This window comes from Geospiza fortis, unplaced genomic scaffold, assembly GCF_000277835.1.
Source record: "Geospiza fortis unplaced genomic scaffold, GeoFor_1.0 scaffold13, whole genome shotgun sequence".
Classification (NCBI taxonomy): Eukaryota; Metazoa; Chordata; class Aves; order Passeriformes; family Thraupidae; genus Geospiza; species Geospiza fortis.
Genome location: NW_005054384.1, coordinates 1,770,826 through 1,792,124, shown reverse-complemented (window position 1 = coordinate 1,792,124; position 21,299 = coordinate 1,770,826). Strand labels below are relative to the sequence as shown.

The window sequence follows — 21,299 nt, the reverse complement described above, 5'->3', positions numbered from 1 at the left end:
TATTAATGATTAATATTAATATATGTATTATGTATTATATATTATTTATATTTTATAATTTATTATATAAATTATATTATATTTTATATATTATACCCCTGGTGGCTTTGTGCTTCAGGACCCTGGTGAATGTGTGCATGCTCAGCAAGGCACTGCAAACCTCTGTAACCCCAGGATTTTGTGCTCCCCACATGCCAGGCTGGCATCATGGACAGTGAAGCAAGAACAGTTTGAGGACTGCACATCCCCAATTGACCTGATACAACTGCATGCAAAGCAAGGCTGTGAACCAGATTACTGAGGCTGTGACCATTTTAAAAAACCCTAAAACACTGCCAACCAATCAAAAACCCCACAGGTAACTAGTTAACCCTTTTCTGGAAAAATATTTAACTGGAATTCTTTGAAAACTCAACTCACAATGATGCATGAGAAGCACTTCTAACAGCCCAGCTGAAGGAACTTTATTTTGCTGTAAAGGAAAGGACGAACTGGTCAGAGGCAGCAAAAACTTCTAAAGCCACTTCTTCAGTTGAATCCACTATACTATGGATTCACTTTCTCCCCAAAATGATACAAAGATACAAATAAAACAAAATTCAACTGGAATTTGAGGCTCTCAGCAGTTCTGACAAGTTGGAGTCTGAAAGCCTGGTCCTCAATGGATGTATGTAGAGTGCAAATAAATTCTTATTTTTATGCGTACCCACAAAGAAAGAGCAAAAGACTGAAATAAGGAAATTACTGGATATATTCAGATGGATAAGTATCTTGTAAAATGAATAACTAGGCAAGGAAAATCATTAACAATAGAGCCATCTGCTGTATTTCAAAAAAACTACACCAGCAAAATTCTGAAAATGGTAAAATGCTTTACAAGCTGAATTTCTCACTACTCAGTGATACAGTGGTACGAAAAGTGATCACAATGAAATATGTATTTCTTACACCTCTTCTAATTAAAAGCAATATTTAGTGGCATAATACTGATCCTCTGTGTCTAATGATGCTAATAGGCATTGTAGCTGGGCTTGTGAGAAGCCTGAAATGCTCTCCATTCCACTTGAATCAAAGAAGCACAGAATTGTGTATGGTAACAGTGAGGTCAGCAGCAAGCTGAATATTTGTTTAAATACTGACAAGACACTTGATTACATTTTTCTTGCTTTAATGTAAGAATTTCAAGTCTGAAGGAAAAAAGGGAGGAAAAAATTAACATAAAAATGAGGGGAAGTTTAGAAGACAGACTAACCCAAGTGGTTCTCAGTATATCTACACTTCTAGAAATAAACTTGAGGAGCCCACTTGCAAGCACAGTGGGAAAAGCAAGTGCCTGGGAGCCAATTCCCAACTTTGCATCTCCAACATAAAAACACAGAACTATAATCTGGTTCAGCTAGGAAAGGTTGTACCAAAGCTGCAGAGAGAGAATGCACTGCTGAAAATCTGGCATCAAATGGGTGCTCAGCTAAGAAAACTGTAACACCTACCAAGTATGCACAGCCCCTGGGAGCTCTGTCCTGTTCCGGAAGGTTGGTTTCCTGAGCTGCCCTCTCAGAGGTGGTTAGAAGTGATCACGAACCAAAACTGAGAGCTTTTGGCATGAATCTTCACTGGGGAGTTCCCCTTACATTTAAAACAAGCTTGTGAGCCACCTAGCCACATCCTAACTGTAGGTCACCACAGCTGCCTCCAGGAGTGTGCCTGCCCCACATGCCTTTATTAAATACTCTGATCAGATCAGATGTTTGACAATGAATTCTACTTGTTTCTACAACCCTTGCCATTCAGCAGTTTCTTACTTAACATTTCAGGCAGTTTTTTGTAGGTTACACAAAACAAGTGACACTTCATTACTCCACCTGCAGCTTCAAGTAATTGCTACACAAATTTTTTCCACCATCGACAAAACCAAACTTCCACGACCGGAATTTTTTTAAGCCTCATAAATAATATAGCAAAGACATTCTTAGCTTAAAAGGAGAACCAAGGGTATTTACCTGCCATCATAGCTATCATACTGGCTTTGTAGACATTGGCAAGGGAGCCCAGTTCACCTGTGGCCAAGATTGTTTTCATGTGAGCTTCTCCACAGGCTGCACGGCACAGACGGATCTCCTCGTACAGACCTGGCGATGAAAGCATGTGGAAATGATCAAAGTTGCCTGAGAGATATTTTCAAGTATGGCTGTAATTTCCACTTCTGGATTAATTTCCAATCTTATAATTAGTCGTAGCACTCAGGAACTTAAGTTTTGTAAGTTCAATAAATTACATGACTGGAGGTAATTAACAACGCCGAGCAGTTTCAGACTTTACTTAATAGCTATTAATGTCTGCTCTCTCAAAATACAAATGTACCAAATGCCCATGAATACATCAGCAGTAAAAAAATGCTGTGGTGGTAAAGATTGATCTTAAACCAGCTTTCCCAGCAATAAATATGGTAGCACATTGAATCAGTACTCAGAATAGCTGTGTTTTCCTCTGCACCTGGCCAGTGAAATTCTCCCTTTTACCCTTCCTGGTAAAATTCAGCAGTGCTCCCACAAAAGTTTACACAGAGGGAGACTAGAAAAGCCAGAAACTAAGGAAGCACTGCTGTCAGAAGTTGGCTGCTTGGGATGTTTAAGATTGCTCCTGTGCGGGGAGAAAAGCAGCTTTTACAATACACAGTCACCACTTCTGGATTTTGAATTGAAAAAAAACTAAGATGCAAAAGGAACAAACAGGATGCTTTGCAAGAGGGTCCTTTTGACAAATTGTCAATCTTCAAACACATAATCAAAAAGTTCTTTGACAGAAGGCTAAAATACAGGTTTAAATAGGTCTTGCTAAAACAGTCCAGGCTAGAAAGACTTTTGGTTTTTTCAGCAATACTAGACTTTTCCCCTCAGCCCTTAAGTGAGACCTGGAAGCGTGGGGCAGGGTTTGGCAGCTGTGGCAGGGCCCTCATCCCACTGATGCCATGGGCACACCAGGGTGTCCAGAGCTGGAATTGCTGGGCTGGCCTTCTGAGACACGCTGCACACATTAGCAGACAACTGGCTGATGCACTTAGCAAGTCCCTTTATAGACACCAGGCTTCACCTTGTTTCTCACTGTGTACCAAAGGTGTGAATTAATCAGAACTAGCATGCAGTCTAACATGTTTTATTGATCAATTGGTGATGCTCCAGAAACCTACATCAAATCGAGGCTCCAAAAGGAAACACAAAGGACCTGTGCTATTTTTTATTTTTTTTGTGCATTTAATAATCCTACTCATGTTAGATCCAAATGAAATCTCTTTTTGTGGATCAACTCTTTTCCTGAAGCTTTTGAAAACCCAGAGAAAGCAGCTTTCTTCTTCTTCTAGCTTCGGTAACAAGAGGAAAAAGTTTTCCCTACCTTCGAGATACGCCACCAGAAATGTCAAAACAAAATCAACAAAATGTACGTTTAGGTTGGATTCCATGAAAAGAAATTCCATCCTCACAGCTGTTGTTCCCTGGCACTGCAGCTCCAGCAGCCTCCCTTGCAGTTGGAAGGTGCTTTTACATGCAATTAGCGTCAGGCTGGTTCGAGCAGCCTCGCTGCCTGCCAGCACTCATCATCCCACGGCCAGGAACACTCAGGATCCTCAATCACCCGTGTCTGGCAGCTTAGCTGGGGTGGAGGAAAAGCGGGCACACTTCAGTGGGACAGGTGTGTAGGTAAGAAATGCTGCTCTTTATTCAGAGAACAATTACTGCAGACGACAGCTGAGGTTCACGGGGCATTTTCAAGCCTGCAGTACAAGTATAGATTGAAATGCAACTACATTTGAGCCAAAGCATGACAGTCCCAGTGCAAGGTGGGACTGCTTTGATACAGAACAAGTGTAAAAACTCCGGCTCCTTTCAAAAATAAAAGGAGAAGTTTCAGTACTCAGTCAGATTTAAATCAAGGCACAAATAATGGGATTATCCTGAAAATCTTGGGCAAACGTCTAAATGTCTAGTCGGTCACACTTCAAAATGTACTCAGTGTTTCAAGGAGTGCTGGGCTTCCTGTGGGATAGTCTGTGCTGCCAAAAAGTCCAGCACTTAAGGACTCAGTTGCATCAGGCTGAACAGCAGCAGGATCAAAGCTGGGTGCTACAAATGCAGGAATATCTGTGAGCTGTGCAGAGCACCAGCGACTGCCACAGCACACACTGCATCTCTGGTTAGCAGCAGTGGCACAAAGATTTTGGCCAAAAAACTCTGTCACAGGAAACCCTGCAGGCATATTTTCAACTAATGAGCTAAGAACCCCATGGAGAGGTTGCAAGAGAATTTATTTTTGACTCCTAAAAACAAGGAAAAAGCAAAAGCTCTCAAACAAATGGCCAGAACTCTCCAGCATATTAACCAATATTATCCTTTCTAAAAGCAGACTAAATCTTAAGCCAGGAAAGAAAAAAAAAAAAAAAAGCAAAAAAGCAAAAAAGCTACTAAAACCAATAAATCAACAAAAAAAACCCCAAAGCAAGCCAAGCTGTATAGAATATACCTGGAGGCAGCTGCTCACAAATACAGTGTGCAGGAGCTCTACTGACCCAGCTGTTCAAATGGATGTGACAAAAGAACTCTTCTACTTTGCATCAATTGAGATACCTGACAGTTTTCATGAACTTCAGATCTGCTTTTACTAGATGCATTTATTGAAGTCAGAAAAAATCCTATTTTGTAGGGGGAAAAAATGCTTTTGTAGCTGTGGTTTTAATTCCACTGTTATAAAACACAAGAGTTGTAAGTGTCCTTGTCATTTTCGTAACACTGTGAATATTTAGTACATTATATTGAATTTTAGCAGCTATTAAATACAGCAGAGAACATGTTTCTTCCCTGTACATTTCCCAAGCAAACATCCTTGATAATTTCTGCTGGCTGTAATCTGCACTAGGTTGTCTAGATGGTCTGTTACTTTGGTGTAATACAATACTCCTAAAAATCACAAAATAAAGGAGATAATCCAGATCTCCTAAAAGGAGAAAAAACCACACTTAATTTTTTAATGGAATAGCTCTTCAAAAATGTGGTAATAAAATCACTTTTCTTTTAAAAAATTCAATTTTTTTGGTGTTTTTTTCTAGTCAGTGACAACGCATAGAAATTGAGATGAGAAGATGTTTTGATTTCCGTTAGCCCAAAAGATCAAGGTGATTGTGATGGGCTGGAAACTGGAAAATGAGCTGGAGCCCCTGGTGTCTGGCATGTTAATGGCAGGTTTGTTAACAAAATGACAAGCACGAGGCTATCAGCACAACACAACCGCCTCACATATGTGCAACTCCAGGGATTCACGTTCTGGAGACAGAGCTGGGCTTCAGGAGCCCGAGCTGCTGCTGCTGCCAGCACCAGACAGACACTGTGCAGTGTCACTGTCATATTTTCTGGAAAAATCCCTCCTCCAGGATTTCTTCTCCTGGGAAGCTGAAAAGCCTCAGAGAAAAAGGAAAACAATATTTATCTCATTTGCTTCTCCTGTGTTTTGCAGCTTTGGAATGTGCTTGGAGATTTTTTTTAATCCAACAGGTGAATTGTTTTTATTTAATGACCAATCACCATCGAGCTGTGTCAGACTCGGAGGAGAGAGTCAGGAGTTTTTAATCAGTATCTTGTTAAACCTTCTGTAAGTATTCTTTCTCTATTCTTTAGTATAGTTTTAGTATAGCATAATATAATATATAATATAATATATTATATATACATATTACAGTATAAAATATATAGTATAAAATATATAGTATATGGTATAATAAATGTAATGTAATGTAATATAGTAATAAACTAGCCTTCTAAGAACATGGAGCCAGATTCTCAATTCCTCCTTCGTCCTGGGAACCCAGCAAATACCACAGTGCAGCAGGGCAGTCTGCCCATCTACAAATGGTAGATCCAGCTACAACCCTCCTGAACAACGTGGGGAGGCTTCTCCAAGGCTCTGGAGCAGGGACTGTGTTCTGCCTGTGCTGTTTATGAAGTATGTAGCACAAAAAAAGGTCCCAGTCCCTGATCAAAGCCTCTAAACCCACACCTAAAAAATCAGCAGCAGTGAAAAGCACTTTTCATAATGGGGTTATACCATGGATGCAGTCTTGCTCGAATTTCTCAGAGTATAACTGGAATTTTTTTCCCTTTTTTTACAGGAAAATTCAACTACCACAGAGCAAATGATGGGTTAACAATGCTCCTGCAGCCACTGACAGTGTAGCATGTCCAGGTGTTTGCTAGCAGCTGTGGAATTAGCACTGACATTACTGCACCCCACACAACTTCAGGAGTTCAGCAAATGCTGATGACAGGGGGAAAAAATGAATAATAAATAGATCCAGTCTATTTCAACAATTTGTTGGTCAACTTGATCAGTCCTTACATAAAAACTCCACATTCTGTGTCTAAAGGAAGTGTCCAAATTGGTAATTTATGTTTAATCCATACTTTGTCAAGTAATACAAGACAAAAGCTGAGTAAACTACTTTAAAGTAGTATTGCTTTAAAAGCTAAAAGCTTATAAAAGGTATGTAAATTCATAAACTTGTATTTCATTTCATGTTATTTTCTGATGTAATTTAGCTGTCCAATAAAGCTGCTTTCACACTCAGCATTATTTAAAAGATCTTAACAATTACTTCACAAAGATCTGGAAAATGCATTCTGAGTGTCATAAAGAGCTCCAGCAATATTCAAGAATTTCTTTAAAATAACTTGACATAATTGGACATACACTAAAATATTTAATAACCAAACAAGCCTTTGAAGCAAATCACAAAGCAACACTATTCTATTGTGGTGACCCCAATTATTGCACAGGCTAGAAGAAAAGCTAGAAATGAACTAAAAAGCACTCCACCACATAGATTTTTTTCAGTAACTTCTGAGGTTGTGAAGGCTGTCAGCATAAGAAAATACCCATTGAAGCATATTATTATTATTGTTATTTTTGTTATTATTATAATGGCTACTACTATTAGCATAAGTTATAATATAATTGCAAGGCAGCTTTAGTTGATGAAGTGCCTAAAACACAGGCACAGGTACTGCACTACTTAATTTTATGTAATATAGGGATTTAGCCTAAAAATCCTTTTTTGTCTCTTCTTCTAGATTCCTTATAAGTATTTTATATATTATTCTAAATTATTCCTAATCACACAGGTAACATATCTATTGAAAGCTAAACAGGAAGACAGAACACTAGATTTTCACCAAAATATACAGATCACCTAATGAAATACCTTTATTTCTATATAGGAAAGTTAAATATTGTAATTTTTCACCTTATGGCACAAGTAAATGCTGTTCCTGAAGTAGCTTTCTTTCAAGATCATGTATTCACGTGTCACAAACAGATTCAGATTCATGAATAAACTTAGGAAATCATTTGGACAGCAACAAATTAATGACATAAATAAATAAACTCTATGTGTCTACAAATTATATAAGCCACATAGACACCTTTTATATGTAGCTACACATATATGTGTATATATATATAAATATATATTTAAAAATATATAAAATAAGGATGGCTTTCAACCTTGTCAAGACTTCGGCTCTGGATAAAAGAATATTCATACCAAATTAAAAGCCATCTCTAATTTACTTATTTAGTAATGTGACAGCTTTATAGCACATCTATCATTGCTGTGTCTGTGTACTCCTCCCTTGTAATTTGTGACCACAAAGAGTAATTCATATCCCATTCATTTCAGTCATGATCCAAACTCTCTCTCTGAATCCAAGCCCTGTATTTCTCCTCTGAGTTCTCCTTCACATTAAAAAAAATATATTAATCCTTAAATAATTAAGACCTAAAGTATGGAGATTTCAAATACTACAAAAGAGGCCAAGATATTACAGCAAGGAAACCAGTCCTGAAGACACAGATGCAGAAACATGTGGGGGTTTTGGGTTCAGTTCTAACTGTTAATTGCAAGAAGTCCAGAAAACATGATCTATTACTGTGATTTCTGTTATTTCCTTAAATAAAGTCAGGTACCAGGCCTTCATTATAAAGTCTGCCAAGCACATAGGATATTCTGGCACTGCATTATACAGCTAAATGGAAAATTCATTCCAAGACAATGATGTGTCTACCTTCACATGGAGATTAGTTATAGGAGCACTGTCAGCACTTAAGGCAAACCATTCACAGTACATTAAGGATGCAATTAGAGCAAAAACCATCTTCAGCATTATTGTTCCAACTAATTAGTAGTAGTCTACAGATGCCAGAACATCAATAATAATATGAACAGTCAATTTGTTCCCTCAACTTTCAGCAAAAAGAAAACAACTAGAATACGTGTTTTCGTCAAGAAATGAAACATGTATATTTTAAAAGGTATCATCTACATTAGCAGGCCCTTGGGCTTTCTAACAAAACTCTTCCAATAATTAGGCCTTTACTTGCTATTTTTTAAATGCTGTACACAAAATCCTCTAAGGCACAGAGGGAATAGATGGGAATTTTCAAACCACAAAGTCATTCTGCCGGCCCAGCCTGCCACAACTTCCAACAGCATCCCTCTCAAAAAATGCAACCCTTTGTCATAAATTCTATTAAATAGTTTTTATTTAGCTCAGAGCCCCAGATTACTCTGAGGGGAAAGATCAAATACTTCAAGGATTGATGGAGAGGTTTGGGGAAGAGACAAAGACAGACCCTGCATGTGCTTATAGCAAGGTTTAGGCTCCTTGCCAAAGGAACTTTTTTTTTACTTACCTTCCCACTGGCCAGTCAGCACCAGACTCCTGCTAATGACAATGTCAATCTCTCGGGCCCCATATTCCACTGCCAGCTTTATTTCAGCCAGTTTGGTCTCCAGAGGAGTTTGTCCAGATGGAAACCCAGCAGCCACTAGCATGAAAGGGGTGCAGGTAGAAGGAAGAAATGTTTAATGAATGTGTTAAGAGTTTTAGAAATCGACCATAAAATTGAAAATACCAGTAATACACCAAAAAGTTTGAACATTATTCTTTTTGTTTAATACTTGCCATGATTAAAAAAAATTACAGGCACCTCATCCTACTCTCTCTTCATCCACAAGAAACATTGGCTCTACCCTCAAAAACCAATGTCCAGCAAGGTAAGTGCATCTTGTGAAAAGATCTTTCACATGCCTCGATGTTTTCCAGAACAGCCTAGATAAAAGCACAATACCTATTGCTTCCAGCAGACTGAGCAAACAAGGAGCTCAGATATGAAGCAATATATACATTTTTAATTTTCTCCAATTCTTTTAAGTAGTATCGTGATTAAATCATAATAATGCATTTAATGGTTAAATCACAATATAGCAAAAATTGCTTTCGATGAGTTCTATTTGAGATTATGTTTATGATGGTTAAGTACAAAACTCGAAGGTAACTTTGGAAATGGAAAAACTAATGGCTCTGTCAGAGATTGTCTTTCTCTCTGACATATAAATGCATTTAGTAAGTATTTTTCCCCTACACAATGAAACAAGAACAAAAAACTCACATGTATCTTAGCATTTAACACCTGATCTAACTTCAAAGTCAGACCCTGCTTTGAGCAGGGGGTTGGACCAGATCATATCCAGGGCTGCCTTCCAACCTGAGTAATTCTTTGATTGTACTTCTTGCTTCCTGTAAATTCAGGACTTGTCCCTTACGTATGATGACTGGAGAAGAGCTGACCCTTTTAGATTTTGGATGTCCTGAACCTGCTCAGCAGGCAACAACCGCTGGCTCTGCTCACAGCTTCCCTGAAGTCAGCCCGCAGGATGTGCTGCTTTTGGCTGGGATAGTTATCCTCACTGTAGCTGGGCTGGTTTGGATTTGTGCAGGAAACAGCCTTGGCTCTCCAGGGATGGTTTGGTAAGTGCAGAGTAGTGCCAGCACAGAGTCAAGGCCTTTTCTTGGTGAGTGGGCTGGGAGTGCACAAAAAGACAGCTCTTATCTGAAACCACAAATTTTCTCACTTTTACTCTTCCAATTCTCTTTTTCCCTCCATCCTGGAAGAGGCTGCATGAGCGGGTGTGTGGCACACAGTTGCTGACCTTGACACAGGACTGCACTTAAAAGCCAAACATGATAGGGAAAATAAACCTTTATTAGAACTCACATCAGCATCATCATCATCATCTACTTAGTGAATACTGATACTTGTCCAGCACTCTATCTCAATTTCTTCTATCCAGGTGAGAAAAACACTGATATATTTTAAAGGCCTCTTTGAAAAGCTTCTAGCAAAAAGATTTTGCATTCCTTATAAGCTTGAAGTTGGAAGACAACAAAAGATTATACCAGAAGAAAATCCTCCTTCCTTTCCTTCCACCTGTTACCTTTTCACCTTACTCCCTGACACAAAAGCAAGTCCAAACTTCTGGATTTCTCTATCTATTTCATAACATCAAATTATTTAATGGGATATTTTCGAATAAAGCTTACCTGAAGCCACTGGTATGTTACAACCAGCAGCTTTGAGGGTGTTCACAGCATCAGAGACTCTTGCAGGATACACACAAACTGCTGCAGCAGTGATACCTGCAAAAGCAAACCCCACAGTTCCCTTTTGCATACAGAGAATTCCACCTTCTCCATGAGCACTGTGCATTGTCCTCACCTCCCACTCCTGTGTTCTCACAAGGATTTAAGCAGCACACCAGGGATGTCTGTTATGCTGCTCAAATGGCCCAGGTAATTCTTGTGCTGTTTCCTCCCTCACATCCCTTCAACTGACCCAGGGAGCAAGTCTGCATTAGCAGCAGCTAAAACTCCAAAGTTTTTATTGACAGACTCACAGTTTAATGCCAACACAGTAAAGACTTGATCACAGTTATGCTTGATCAGCAAATTGCTGCAAGAGAAACTGCACTGCCAAGCTCTGCTCTTACTTGTGGAGCCAAACTGAGCCCAGCAGCAACTGAGCAGTCTTTATGTTAATGCAGCTCTCCTGCATTTCTAGCTGAAGTGCTCTTCTCTCCAACTCGCAGATAATTGACCTCATATTTTATACTTCACCTGTCTGAAGAGTCCATAAATCCAAGTTTTTATAAAAAGACGAATCTTTGATATTTATGTGTATGGCTTCAATCAGAGGCATGATTCGCCTTTGGTCCAAGGAGTGGACCAAGGTCCTTTCCAAAAAGTGAGAAAATAACAAGGAAACACAGACATTTCCTCTAGAAAATACACACCCCAAAAGCCACCATACCTTTATCATGCATGTCCAAGGCCTTGAGCAGATCCTCTCTGATAGGGTGCTTTGCTTTAAAACACAGCCTTTGAACGTTTGAAGGAGTATCATCACCTGAGAGAGTGGTGAGGTCTATGCAGGTGACAGCTTTCAGCAGCCAGGCTGCCTGTAAAGGGAACAAAGCAAGGAATGGAGCATTGCTGTTTGCAATTCCAAGGCCAAACTGCCTTAGAAGTGCAGGAATCAGAAGCATGGCTCTCACTCTGACAGTGGGGAAATGTATAGGATGGAACATAGAAGCAAATAATGGCTTAGGGTAGACAGGCTGGCAAATATTTGTTCATGTCTTCAGCATATCTAATGGTACAGAGGATACTTCCTCAAAAGGATCTCAAAAGGATCCACTTCTTTTTGTGTGAATCAGGAATAAAAAACACCTGTAATTTTGGTGCAAAAAAAGCCCAAAAGCAAGAGGTAAGTGACAAGGTTAAAGCCCTCTTTAGATGGAAATGCTTCAGAATTCTAAAAGACTTATTAATCAAAGAATGGAACAGAAGCATAACTAAAATTTTTATGAGCTTTTTTTGCTGAACAAAAATTGAGCTTAAGACATTATTTTGAATTATCTGTCGAAGGTCTTCCAGAAAATGCTCATTTACAGCGATGGCTTCACTCAAAGCTGACTTCTCTTACAGGACACTTGTACAGAGGGACAGTTTGCAATGGCAATGGGGTAATAAACAATCACTGGCCACTGTTGGTCTAAGCCTGACTGATTGTTTCTGCTTCCTCCTTTCATCCTATAATGATTTGAAAGGAATTTTCCCTAGAAATAGTTTTATGTTACTTTTACTTGGATTTTTTTATCCTCTGTTTGTGGGAATTTTTGTCTCCTCTCCTATGACATGAATCACAGTCATGAAGACAGATGTAGTCAGGGGGCTTCAAGAAATGGTATAAACTTCAGGGGTTTTAAAAAGGTTTTCCAATTGGGTATTTTGGGAAACAGGCTACAGGATTTGAATCTGTGATGCTGCTCACATTCAAACATGTACAGGTTCAAAATCAACTCTGTTGAGAAAACAGCACATGACTGCCCTGCTGTGACAATGTTCAAACAAAGGAGAGATGCTTCTGACACCCTTCAACTACTTTTAACAACTTTTTAAAGAATTGAGTATAATTAAATGATTCTTGCTTCGTTGTTACACTCCACTCTTAAGATTGATCCTTCATCATTTCCTTTCTCCTGTTTTCAGGTTTTCAGCTACTGTTGCATATAAACAAGTTGTTCAGAGTGCAGAGAGGAGGCATCCCAAGCATTGTTTGCAGAACAGCTGCTTGGTGAACGGAGAAAAAGTTTGTCTTTTTATACTAAGATGGACAATAACCAACCATTTACCTTATCTCAGCAGCTGAAAAGTCAGTTTTCCTAACATTAGTGGGCTCCTTCCCCCCACCAAATGCCACAGCCAGTCAGGATTTTTGATTTTTAGCTAAAAAAACTCATTAAGCAATGAAATCACACACATTGAGAATGTTTAAGCAAAGAAAAATCATCCAGGTAGGTCAAATTTGACAGGGACCATGATCATATCTTACAGCTTTAAAATTAAAAAATAAGAAGGCAGCATGCAGAGAAGTCTGTCTGGAAAACAGAATAAATGTGGAGGGATAGTAATACACAATTTAATCCACTCATGAATAAAGATGACTTAAATCCATTTGCAGTTTTGCCAGTCATGAGTTATATGGTTTTTAACTTGTTTGGATAAATGCATCACCTTATTCCATCCCATCATCATCAAATACAAATTACAAAAATAAGACATGGACAAGCACATCTTTTAAGTTTACATGTATCTTGAAAAAAATTCAATACTACAGCCTGGAGAGGCAGAGTGACTGCTTTAAAAATACAGGAACAGAATGCGTAAGAAGAGCACTTACTTGCCAATTACCTTTCAGAGTTTTCCATTTTTTAATTTGTTCTGCATGCCTCACCACTGCAGGTCGATTCACATACACTTTTGAGATCCAGCCAAGTTCTGGGGAGAGAAACAAAAAAAAAAAAGCTTCATCTATTTCTGTGTTCTTTTAATATATGGTGCGGTACTTCAGAAGAAAGCTGTAGAAAGTTTGGAGCCTCTGAAGAGAGTGTCGTGCTTTCATGTCCTTCTAATGGCTTGTGTACTTATCACCAGTCCAAAATAACCTCAGCTTCTGTCAGGGGATGATCTGTGAACTGGATATTTCACACAGCATATTCTGTGTGCCATTACAAGTGAATTAACTGAGTGCTGATGAGACAGAGACACTGTCTTGTAAACTTAAATATAAGTTTATTATACATGTAGCATGAAAAAAAAAAAAAAAAACTAAAAACAGCCTTCTGCCATTGCTTGATGGCTTATTTCTAAATTCCAGAATTCCCAAAGAGCAGCAGATGCATGTACTAAAATAATGAAACTGTCTAGAGCCAGAAGAACCAAGTATTGGCCACTGCTTAACAAAGGGTAACTGACTGAAAAAGGTGAACTGAGGGCTCAGGCTCTTGAAATCTTTAAATTTCTGCTTAGTATGGTAAATCTAGAGTGTAATTTTTAATATAAGAGTACACAGGAAAAAGAAACTCGAGCATCTTTAAAATCTCTCACATCCCAAAATGTAAATAATTCTTCTAAATACCGATCGTACAAGCATTCCATGAAAATAACACCAACAATCATTAACCAGCAATCATCAGCAAATCACCACCATCACTCATCAAATATCATCCCCAGTTAAGGGCAGAATATGGACATGGGCATAGGCAGGTACTAGGAGATCATAATTCTGGGTGACTGAATTTATTAAGAGCATGTCACTCTATGAATCTTCTTTACTACAGTGGTAAATTGCATTTCCCTTGAGCATATTGATTAAAAAAATGCTTAAAACTTAAAAAAAAAAAAAAAGCTGGTAGACAAAATCACTAATTTTGTACTGAAATCTTATACTTTTTTTTTCTTCCTACTGAATAGCTTTAATAGCCAAAAAAATGTAGAAAACTAATATACTAGCCAAAGTATGTGTAAATAAAAGCTTGTTTTCCTAGATGTACAAAAACCAATTTAGGGTAAAGATGACTCAGAGGAAATGCCGGACAACATGAAACAGCTGAAGAAAATCTTGTTTTGAGCATAAGTAAGCTACCACTGTCCTATTACCACATACAAACTATTAGTGAGTGGTACCACAAAGTCTTAGCTGGAAGCAGAACAAATAAACCAAAGGGATCCTAAGGAATTATGGATTTTTTAAAGAGTTTAGCATCACTCACTGCATGACAATAAAGAAAAGGGGGAGCTTGGAAAGTTGTAAGTGAGTCAAACAACAAACCCTTGTTATTCTTCCCAATTTCAAAGCCACAGGTTTATCCCTTCTGTCCCCAAAACAAGGAGCTCAGCTCAGCTGATGTGAAGAAAGCAAGTGAGAAAAAATTGCTAAAAAAACCATGGCTACAACTTTCCTCCTTTTTTGCCTATCAGGATATATTTGACAAAGTCCATGGGGGAGGAAAACACGCATAAATCAATATATAGAGGAGGGACACACAAACTCTGTGTTATGATTCTTCTGCTACCTGTGCCAAGCGCTGAGGTAGCACCATTTCATCATAATCCCATTTATTATAATAACTTTTGAACCCTCCTGGGTGCACAGTGACCTTTCAGCCCCTTTAGAAAATGTGATAAAACCAAAAGAAGCAGTTTAGATGAGGAACTCAGCTTCTCCCTCTCTAATAAGGATCCTTTCAGCTGGTCTGCTCTAACCTATTCTTTCTACACTTTTGAAGACAATCAAGAAAACCAATCAGTAAATGATTTATAAAAACAATTCTTTGGGAGAATGTGAAGACGGTGTCTAGTCGGTCAAGGAAAATTCAAGTTTGAGATGAAAATTTAAATGAAAGGACACAAATTTTGCCCATGAGTAGGTTAATTCTTCATTAGCCATTGTTGGTAGAGGATTCAGTCTGATAAAGCTGCTGTATCTACCCAACCTGCCTCTTGAGCATCCTGACTCAGGTCTAAGCAATCTTTTTAAGATGTTAGAGCCCTGCACACTAAATCAGCTTAAAGGAAATAAACAACTAAAAAGTCACTTGTAGAAAGAAAAAAAAAAAAAAGAAAAAGAAAAAAGGCAATTCATAATGGGACAAAAGGTGTGGAAGAGAGTGGAAGTGGAAATATCTACTACTTTTGCTTTGCCCAAAGTCACCTGTGAAAGTCACCAAATAGCAGCTGATCAGCAATAGCTGACTGCAAGTTTTTTGCAAATATGACAAAATCCATTGGTTTGAGCCCTTTTCACTGTCTGACACATTTTCCCCTCTGCTCTCAGGGACTCAAGGCTAGTCACAAAAGTACACATGGCAACTCAGTAATGTCTAATATCTAATTTTTGTGCATGGGATGCAAGAGTCCCAGCAAGACCACAGAATGTGGATCTCCAAGTATTTTTTTTGAGTGTGGGAACTCAAACCACAGAGCACAGCACAGGCAGAAAATTTATTAGAAAAAAAAAAGGAATCATTTAACAAAAAATCAGAACTCCATCCTTTCTGTACAACTTAATGAGAGACATCATGCAGCTTTTACTGCAGGAAATAAAATGGTGCCATAAAAATGGCACGGCAAGGAAGGACAAAGGTTCTGGTAATGTGCAGCAGCAGATGGAGACTTCCATATAACACAGACCTTTTATTCAAGCCCATTCCCACATTAATTAAAGCAATGGGTAAGTGAAAACAAATATGTCTCGGCATAATTGTCTCTAAATAGACTTTCAAAGTTTGCCATGTGAGGTCTCATCAAATCTTTAGATCTAAGTGCCTTTATTCAGAAAAATCCCTGACAATTCCAGCTTTTCTCTTTTTTTCATTAAATATCAGAATAAAACCATTTTTTGAAATAGAACTGACTGCCTTTGGATTCTCCCCCTCCCTCATTCCCCCAAGCTTTATGATTTAGTATCTGGCTAAGGAAAACTATATTTAATTAGGCTCATTAACCTTGCAGTGTGAACATGTCTTTTTTTTTTTTTTAAATAAGTCATCTGCTAGTCATCTGCACAGTCATGTGGCTTCAGGGATAAAAGTAATTAAAGCAGTTACACTACAGCTAATTAGCCAATATTCTGTAATCACTCTTCTAGTTTACTTTTTTCTCTGAAGACATCTGAAAAAATCATATTCAATTCCTTAACAGGAAATTCATCTCCTCTCTTTGAAGAACACAAATCCAAAAATACCGAGCATTTCCTCAGAAAACAATAAATAAAACCACTTCATTAGGATAATTACATAAATATCTAAGCTTCCTAACACATTCCTCATAAAACAGACTAAGCTTTACAGAAGCTTTAAAAAAAAACGTGTTGATGGCATCCCTTCAGATGGTGAAACAGAAAGCTCAAGAACGCCTGAGGCAATAGTTTCACAAGCATTTTTAGGCAGCACTGTTCCCAAAAGGAGCTGCCCCCCTCAAGTGGTTATTTCATTTTGTGTGCCAGAGACAGCATGTGTGCTCCTGCTCTTACCATGAGCACACGATCAGACGGGGAAGGGAAGTGATGAAAGCTGTTATTTCAGGAGAAGAGACTCAAACTGCATCCTGAACCTTCCCTGGAGAAAGGAGGAGCTCAGCTGGACACAGGCTGACCCCAGCTGGTCACACAGAGCTGAGCAAAGCCATTGAAATGGGAGAAAAGGCTTTGGGATCAGGTCTTGTTACAGATGTCTCACCATGTAAGCTGTTTAGAGATTTGGGGGTTTTCAGCTCTGTCAAGACAGAAGTCAATGTTATTTTTCCATAGAGACACTTGATATGGACCAAGAGATCCTCAATTTCATGTGGGTCTTTCTTTTATACGACAGAAGTTCAGTCTCCAAGTTATCAGCATCCAGATACTCAAAGGATGTAGAAATCAGCTCTTCTGCCTTGTGCCAGTGAAATCACACAGGGCTGTCCATGGATCACACAAAACGGATCATGGTGTCCTCCTCCAAAGCACTTTGGGAACCACCAACAAGCCTTTCCTCAGGAAGTGAGAGGCAGAACATCAGGCCCAAGTCCCCTGTTGTTTCCTCTCTTCTTGAGACATCTCCTCACCCCAAAAAGCCAGCTGTCCTCATGTGGTCCTTACAACCATAAGTAAAACAGGACTCTGTGGCTGGCATAAAGGCCAAAATAAAACAGCTGCAATGAAAATTCATGTAATTTCTGATCTGTACCTGCCTTTCCCTCAACAAAAGCACTGATTTGGTCACTCCACCCAGCGCCTAACTTATTTCCAAGACATCTACTTGTCCTTCAAATTTGATTAAAATTATCCACCAGATTCAAAAGGTGTTAGAACAGTGAAGAACCAGAGCCACAGTACAGGCTAAAAGTAGCTATTAATATATTAGAACAGAATTATGCTGTTTTGAAAAGGGATGTAACACTTCATTATCTAAATGCCACTTACCAACAGGCTAGCTCTCACATGTAGATGGCTCAGAAATACCAACTATAATTAAAAATATAGAAATTGAAACATAATGAATGTATTTTTGGTCCTTCAGCTAGAGGGTCTGAGCAACACAGACAGATAATGGGGTTTTTTAAGAATCCAGGAACACTTCAAAACAACTGCAATTAATTAGTCATTGCTCAGAATACATACATATATGTGTGTGTGTGTGTGTATATATTCAGACATACATAGACACACAGAGGTAATAAAGCATATAATTGTAGAATAATTTGGAAGACCTTTGAAGATCATTTGTCCTGTGCAATGCAGCATCTCAGCTCTGAGGCTGCTGAGAGCTTTATTCAGGTGGGTTTTGAGAGTCCCCAAGGATGGAGATTGCACAGCCTCTCTGAGCCCAACCTGTCCCAGCACCAGACTGTTCTGCCCCAGATTTTCTCTCATATCCACTATGAACTCCTCTGCCTCATTTTCCTGGGCTAAACCAGCCCAACTCTTTCAGCTTTTCCTCACAGGGCAACCCCTTCAGCCCCAGCCCCATTGTGCTGTGCCTCTGCTGAAGCTGTGACAGTTTTATCAATCTCTCTTTCCAATTGGAAAGAATTATATTTGCTGGGAATGCCTCAACGAAGGCAATAATGATGAATCTAACTCCATGTTCTCAGAAGGCTAATTTATTACTTCATAATACTATATTAAAGAATATTAAACTATACTAAAGAATACAGAAAGGATACTTAGAGAAGGCTAAAAAGCTAATAATGAAAACTCGTGACTTTTTCCAGAGCCCTGACACAGCTTGGCCCTGATTGGCCAAAGAGCCAAAACAACTCACAGCAGAACCCAATGGAACAATCATCTGTGGGTAAACAATCTCCAAACACATTCCACATAAGCACAACACAGGAGAAGCAAATGAGATAGGAATTTGTTCTCCTTTTCTCTGAGGCTTCTCAGGAGAAAAATCCTGAGTGAAGGGATTTTTTTCAGAGAATGTGAATGCCACAGGAAAGAGAAACTGGACCCAATATTCCATGTACATTCTAAGTGCTGGGCAGAGGCGATGGTCCTTGTGTCCCCACATGTCTGCATCACCACAGTTAAACCAAAGCAGCTTGCACTTCCAAAACTGATATGTTCCATTACTTCATTGTGAAGTGATGTTAAAAATTGCATCTGATACTCTTCTGAAGCATGACAAAACATTAAACATCTGGGCTGTTATAACCCAGGACCCTGGAGAGCAGAGCAGGAAAGGCACATTCATTCTCATCCCTGCAGGCATTGTGGTGAACCCCAGCACACAAAGTCTGCAAACAGTCCTTGTGGAATGGAAAACTTGTAAAACTCTTTGTCCAGATTCTTTGCATGACTCTTGGATGGCAAATGTATCAGTGTATGAGGCTGGTGAGCCTCTGACTGTGCACATCAGGGTCTTTTCATCTGAGGAACATGCACCTGTTCTTTAGTCCAAGGAAAAACCTTCTTCTACTAAGGCACAGTGATGGGCACGAGGGAAGGAGATAAGGAGGGAAGAATCAAGGAATTTTACAAAAATGTATTTATTTTTTAAAAAATCACACAGGAAAGCACTACATGCCATGATTGGTGAAGAGTTTGGTTTGCCAATGAAAAACAAATAGACCCTCTCTAATGGCAACATCAGAGACCTCCTGCTTTGATAACGACATTAGTACAGAAACAGCAGACATAGAAAAGGACACAAACAATATATTTTTAAGTAAAATACATTTTACCACTAGATGTCCCTGTTAGAAGACTCTAATTTTGCACAAAGCTGTGTGGGAAACAAGGCAAATCACCTGAATTAAAGCTGCTGGCACGGGCTTGCAAAACCTTCAAAAGCTGAAGTGCCTAAATGACAGAAGCAGTGAGTATTGCTAGCAACCATGAAAGATAAAGGTAAGGGTTTAGCCTGTTCTTTCTGAGTACTGCTACCAGCTAAGGCACAGCAGTAAGATATGTTAAGTGCTGTATTTAGTATGCTCCTGTATTTCAGATATGTATTTAGAGGGAGGTGCAGTTCTCTCTTTAAAGCAGCCAACATAAGGCAGATGCTAGAAGCTGCCACTCAAACATGGTGACAGCCACACCATTGCCTTTCCTACACCAGCCCTGAACATCTAACACAGCTTGTTTTGACCACAACTGCTGTAAACAAAGATCTCTGGGAAGGGATGGCAACAACTATCAGAACTGAGCTGACTTCACCTTCAAGTTTCTGGATTCCCCATACATCAGCTAATTTTAAGCTTGAATTTACTAAGAAAAAGCATGACACATCCCTAGTTTAAAGAAACTGAAGTGCATTTGCAGACTTTTGTGCTAGCTGTTTTTCCTAACAGTGATGTTTTGTCAACCACATTATTAATGTTTGTTTCAGCTCTTGGGATGGCTGCAGTTGAAACTCACCTGTCCCTACAAGCAGCCCATCAAAGAGGACATCAAAGAGAAATTACACAGCTCACTTTTGAAAGCTGCAACATTTACACAATTTCAGTGAATGGAAACACAGCTCTCACTTGTCCATCCACAGGCTAATCATTTAAAAGTGCCTGTGCTTGTTGTCATGACAGGCACGTGATGCCACAATCTCCTGAACTCTGCTCCTGCCAGCTTTGAGACCTGCCTGTTCCACACCAGCTGGCCTTTGCTCCCCCTCTTCCATGGGGCCATTCCTGTCTCCTCTATTTCACTGTCCACCTACTCATAATGACCAAATTATCACATCCTGGAGGAAGTCTCAACGCTTCAATTCATCCCACTGCTGCAGCTGCGTTTTGCTGAGGAAACTGTAGCACTTTCCCCTTCCCCAGCAATGAGGAGAAAGGCAACTCCAGCCAGGAAAAGGCAGAGAAAGCCTTTCTCTGCCTTATCTCAAGCACAGCCACCTTTCAGGCCCAGAGACCAGCTGCAAACACCTGGAAAATCCTTACCACTCCCCAGAGAGCGAGCAACAAGAATGATCAGAAGAGGCGGAGTCTCGAGTTTGCAAATCAGAGCCCAAATTAAGTGCTTTTAATCTCTTGGTGAGAAAGAGGGGAGGAAGAGTCCCGTGAAAACCAGAACGGCGTACAGGAGAGAACCACGTCCAGATTTGTGACAGGACCAGGCTCAGAGCTGTCCTGCAACCTCTGACCGTGCAGGTTCAGCTTTGTGACAGGACCAGGGATACAGAGCTGTCCTACAACCTCCAACCCTGCAACTCCAGCTTTGTGACGGGACCAGGACTTCGGGGCTGTCCTACAACCTCTGACCCTGCTCGGAACCTCTGACCCTGCAAGTCTAGATTTGTGACAGGACCAGGGATACAAAGCTGTCCTACAACCTCTGCTCGGAACCCTAAAGCCAAAGCCACGTGTGACACGGAAACTCGTGTTTAACCCGCAGTCCCAAAGCCTCCTCGCGGTTACCCATCAGTTACCCATCACGGGATGTGTCAGAACACGCACAGAACCCTAGCGCTGTTTCTATTTCGGCTTCTCGGAGGAACGCGGTCCCGCAGCCGCCCCGGGGGAGGCTCGGCCGGGCTGGGGGAGCCGGGGCCCGGCACAGCCCCGCTCCGCCTCGCCCGTCCCGGGACCCCG

General features: G+C 39.8%; 1 protein-coding gene across 1 annotated transcript in view; it reads right to left on the bottom strand.

Moving 5' to 3' along the window:
- DERA (deoxyribose-phosphate aldolase) overlaps positions 1–21,299 on the bottom strand; it is a 46,917-nt gene that overhangs the window by 25,270 nt on the left and 348 nt on the right. The window contains exons 2-6 of the mRNA XM_031060523.1: positions 13,123–13,220; positions 11,191–11,338; positions 10,425–10,520; positions 8,734–8,868; positions 2,001–2,129 (exon numbers count right to left, since the gene is read on the bottom strand). Of these exons, the coding sequence (XP_030916383.1) occupies positions 2,001–2,129; positions 8,734–8,868; positions 10,425–10,520; positions 11,191–11,338; positions 13,123–13,220 (606 nt within the window). The remainder of the gene's footprint in view (positions 1–2,000; positions 2,130–8,733; positions 8,869–10,424; positions 10,521–11,190; positions 11,339–13,122; positions 13,221–21,299) is intronic.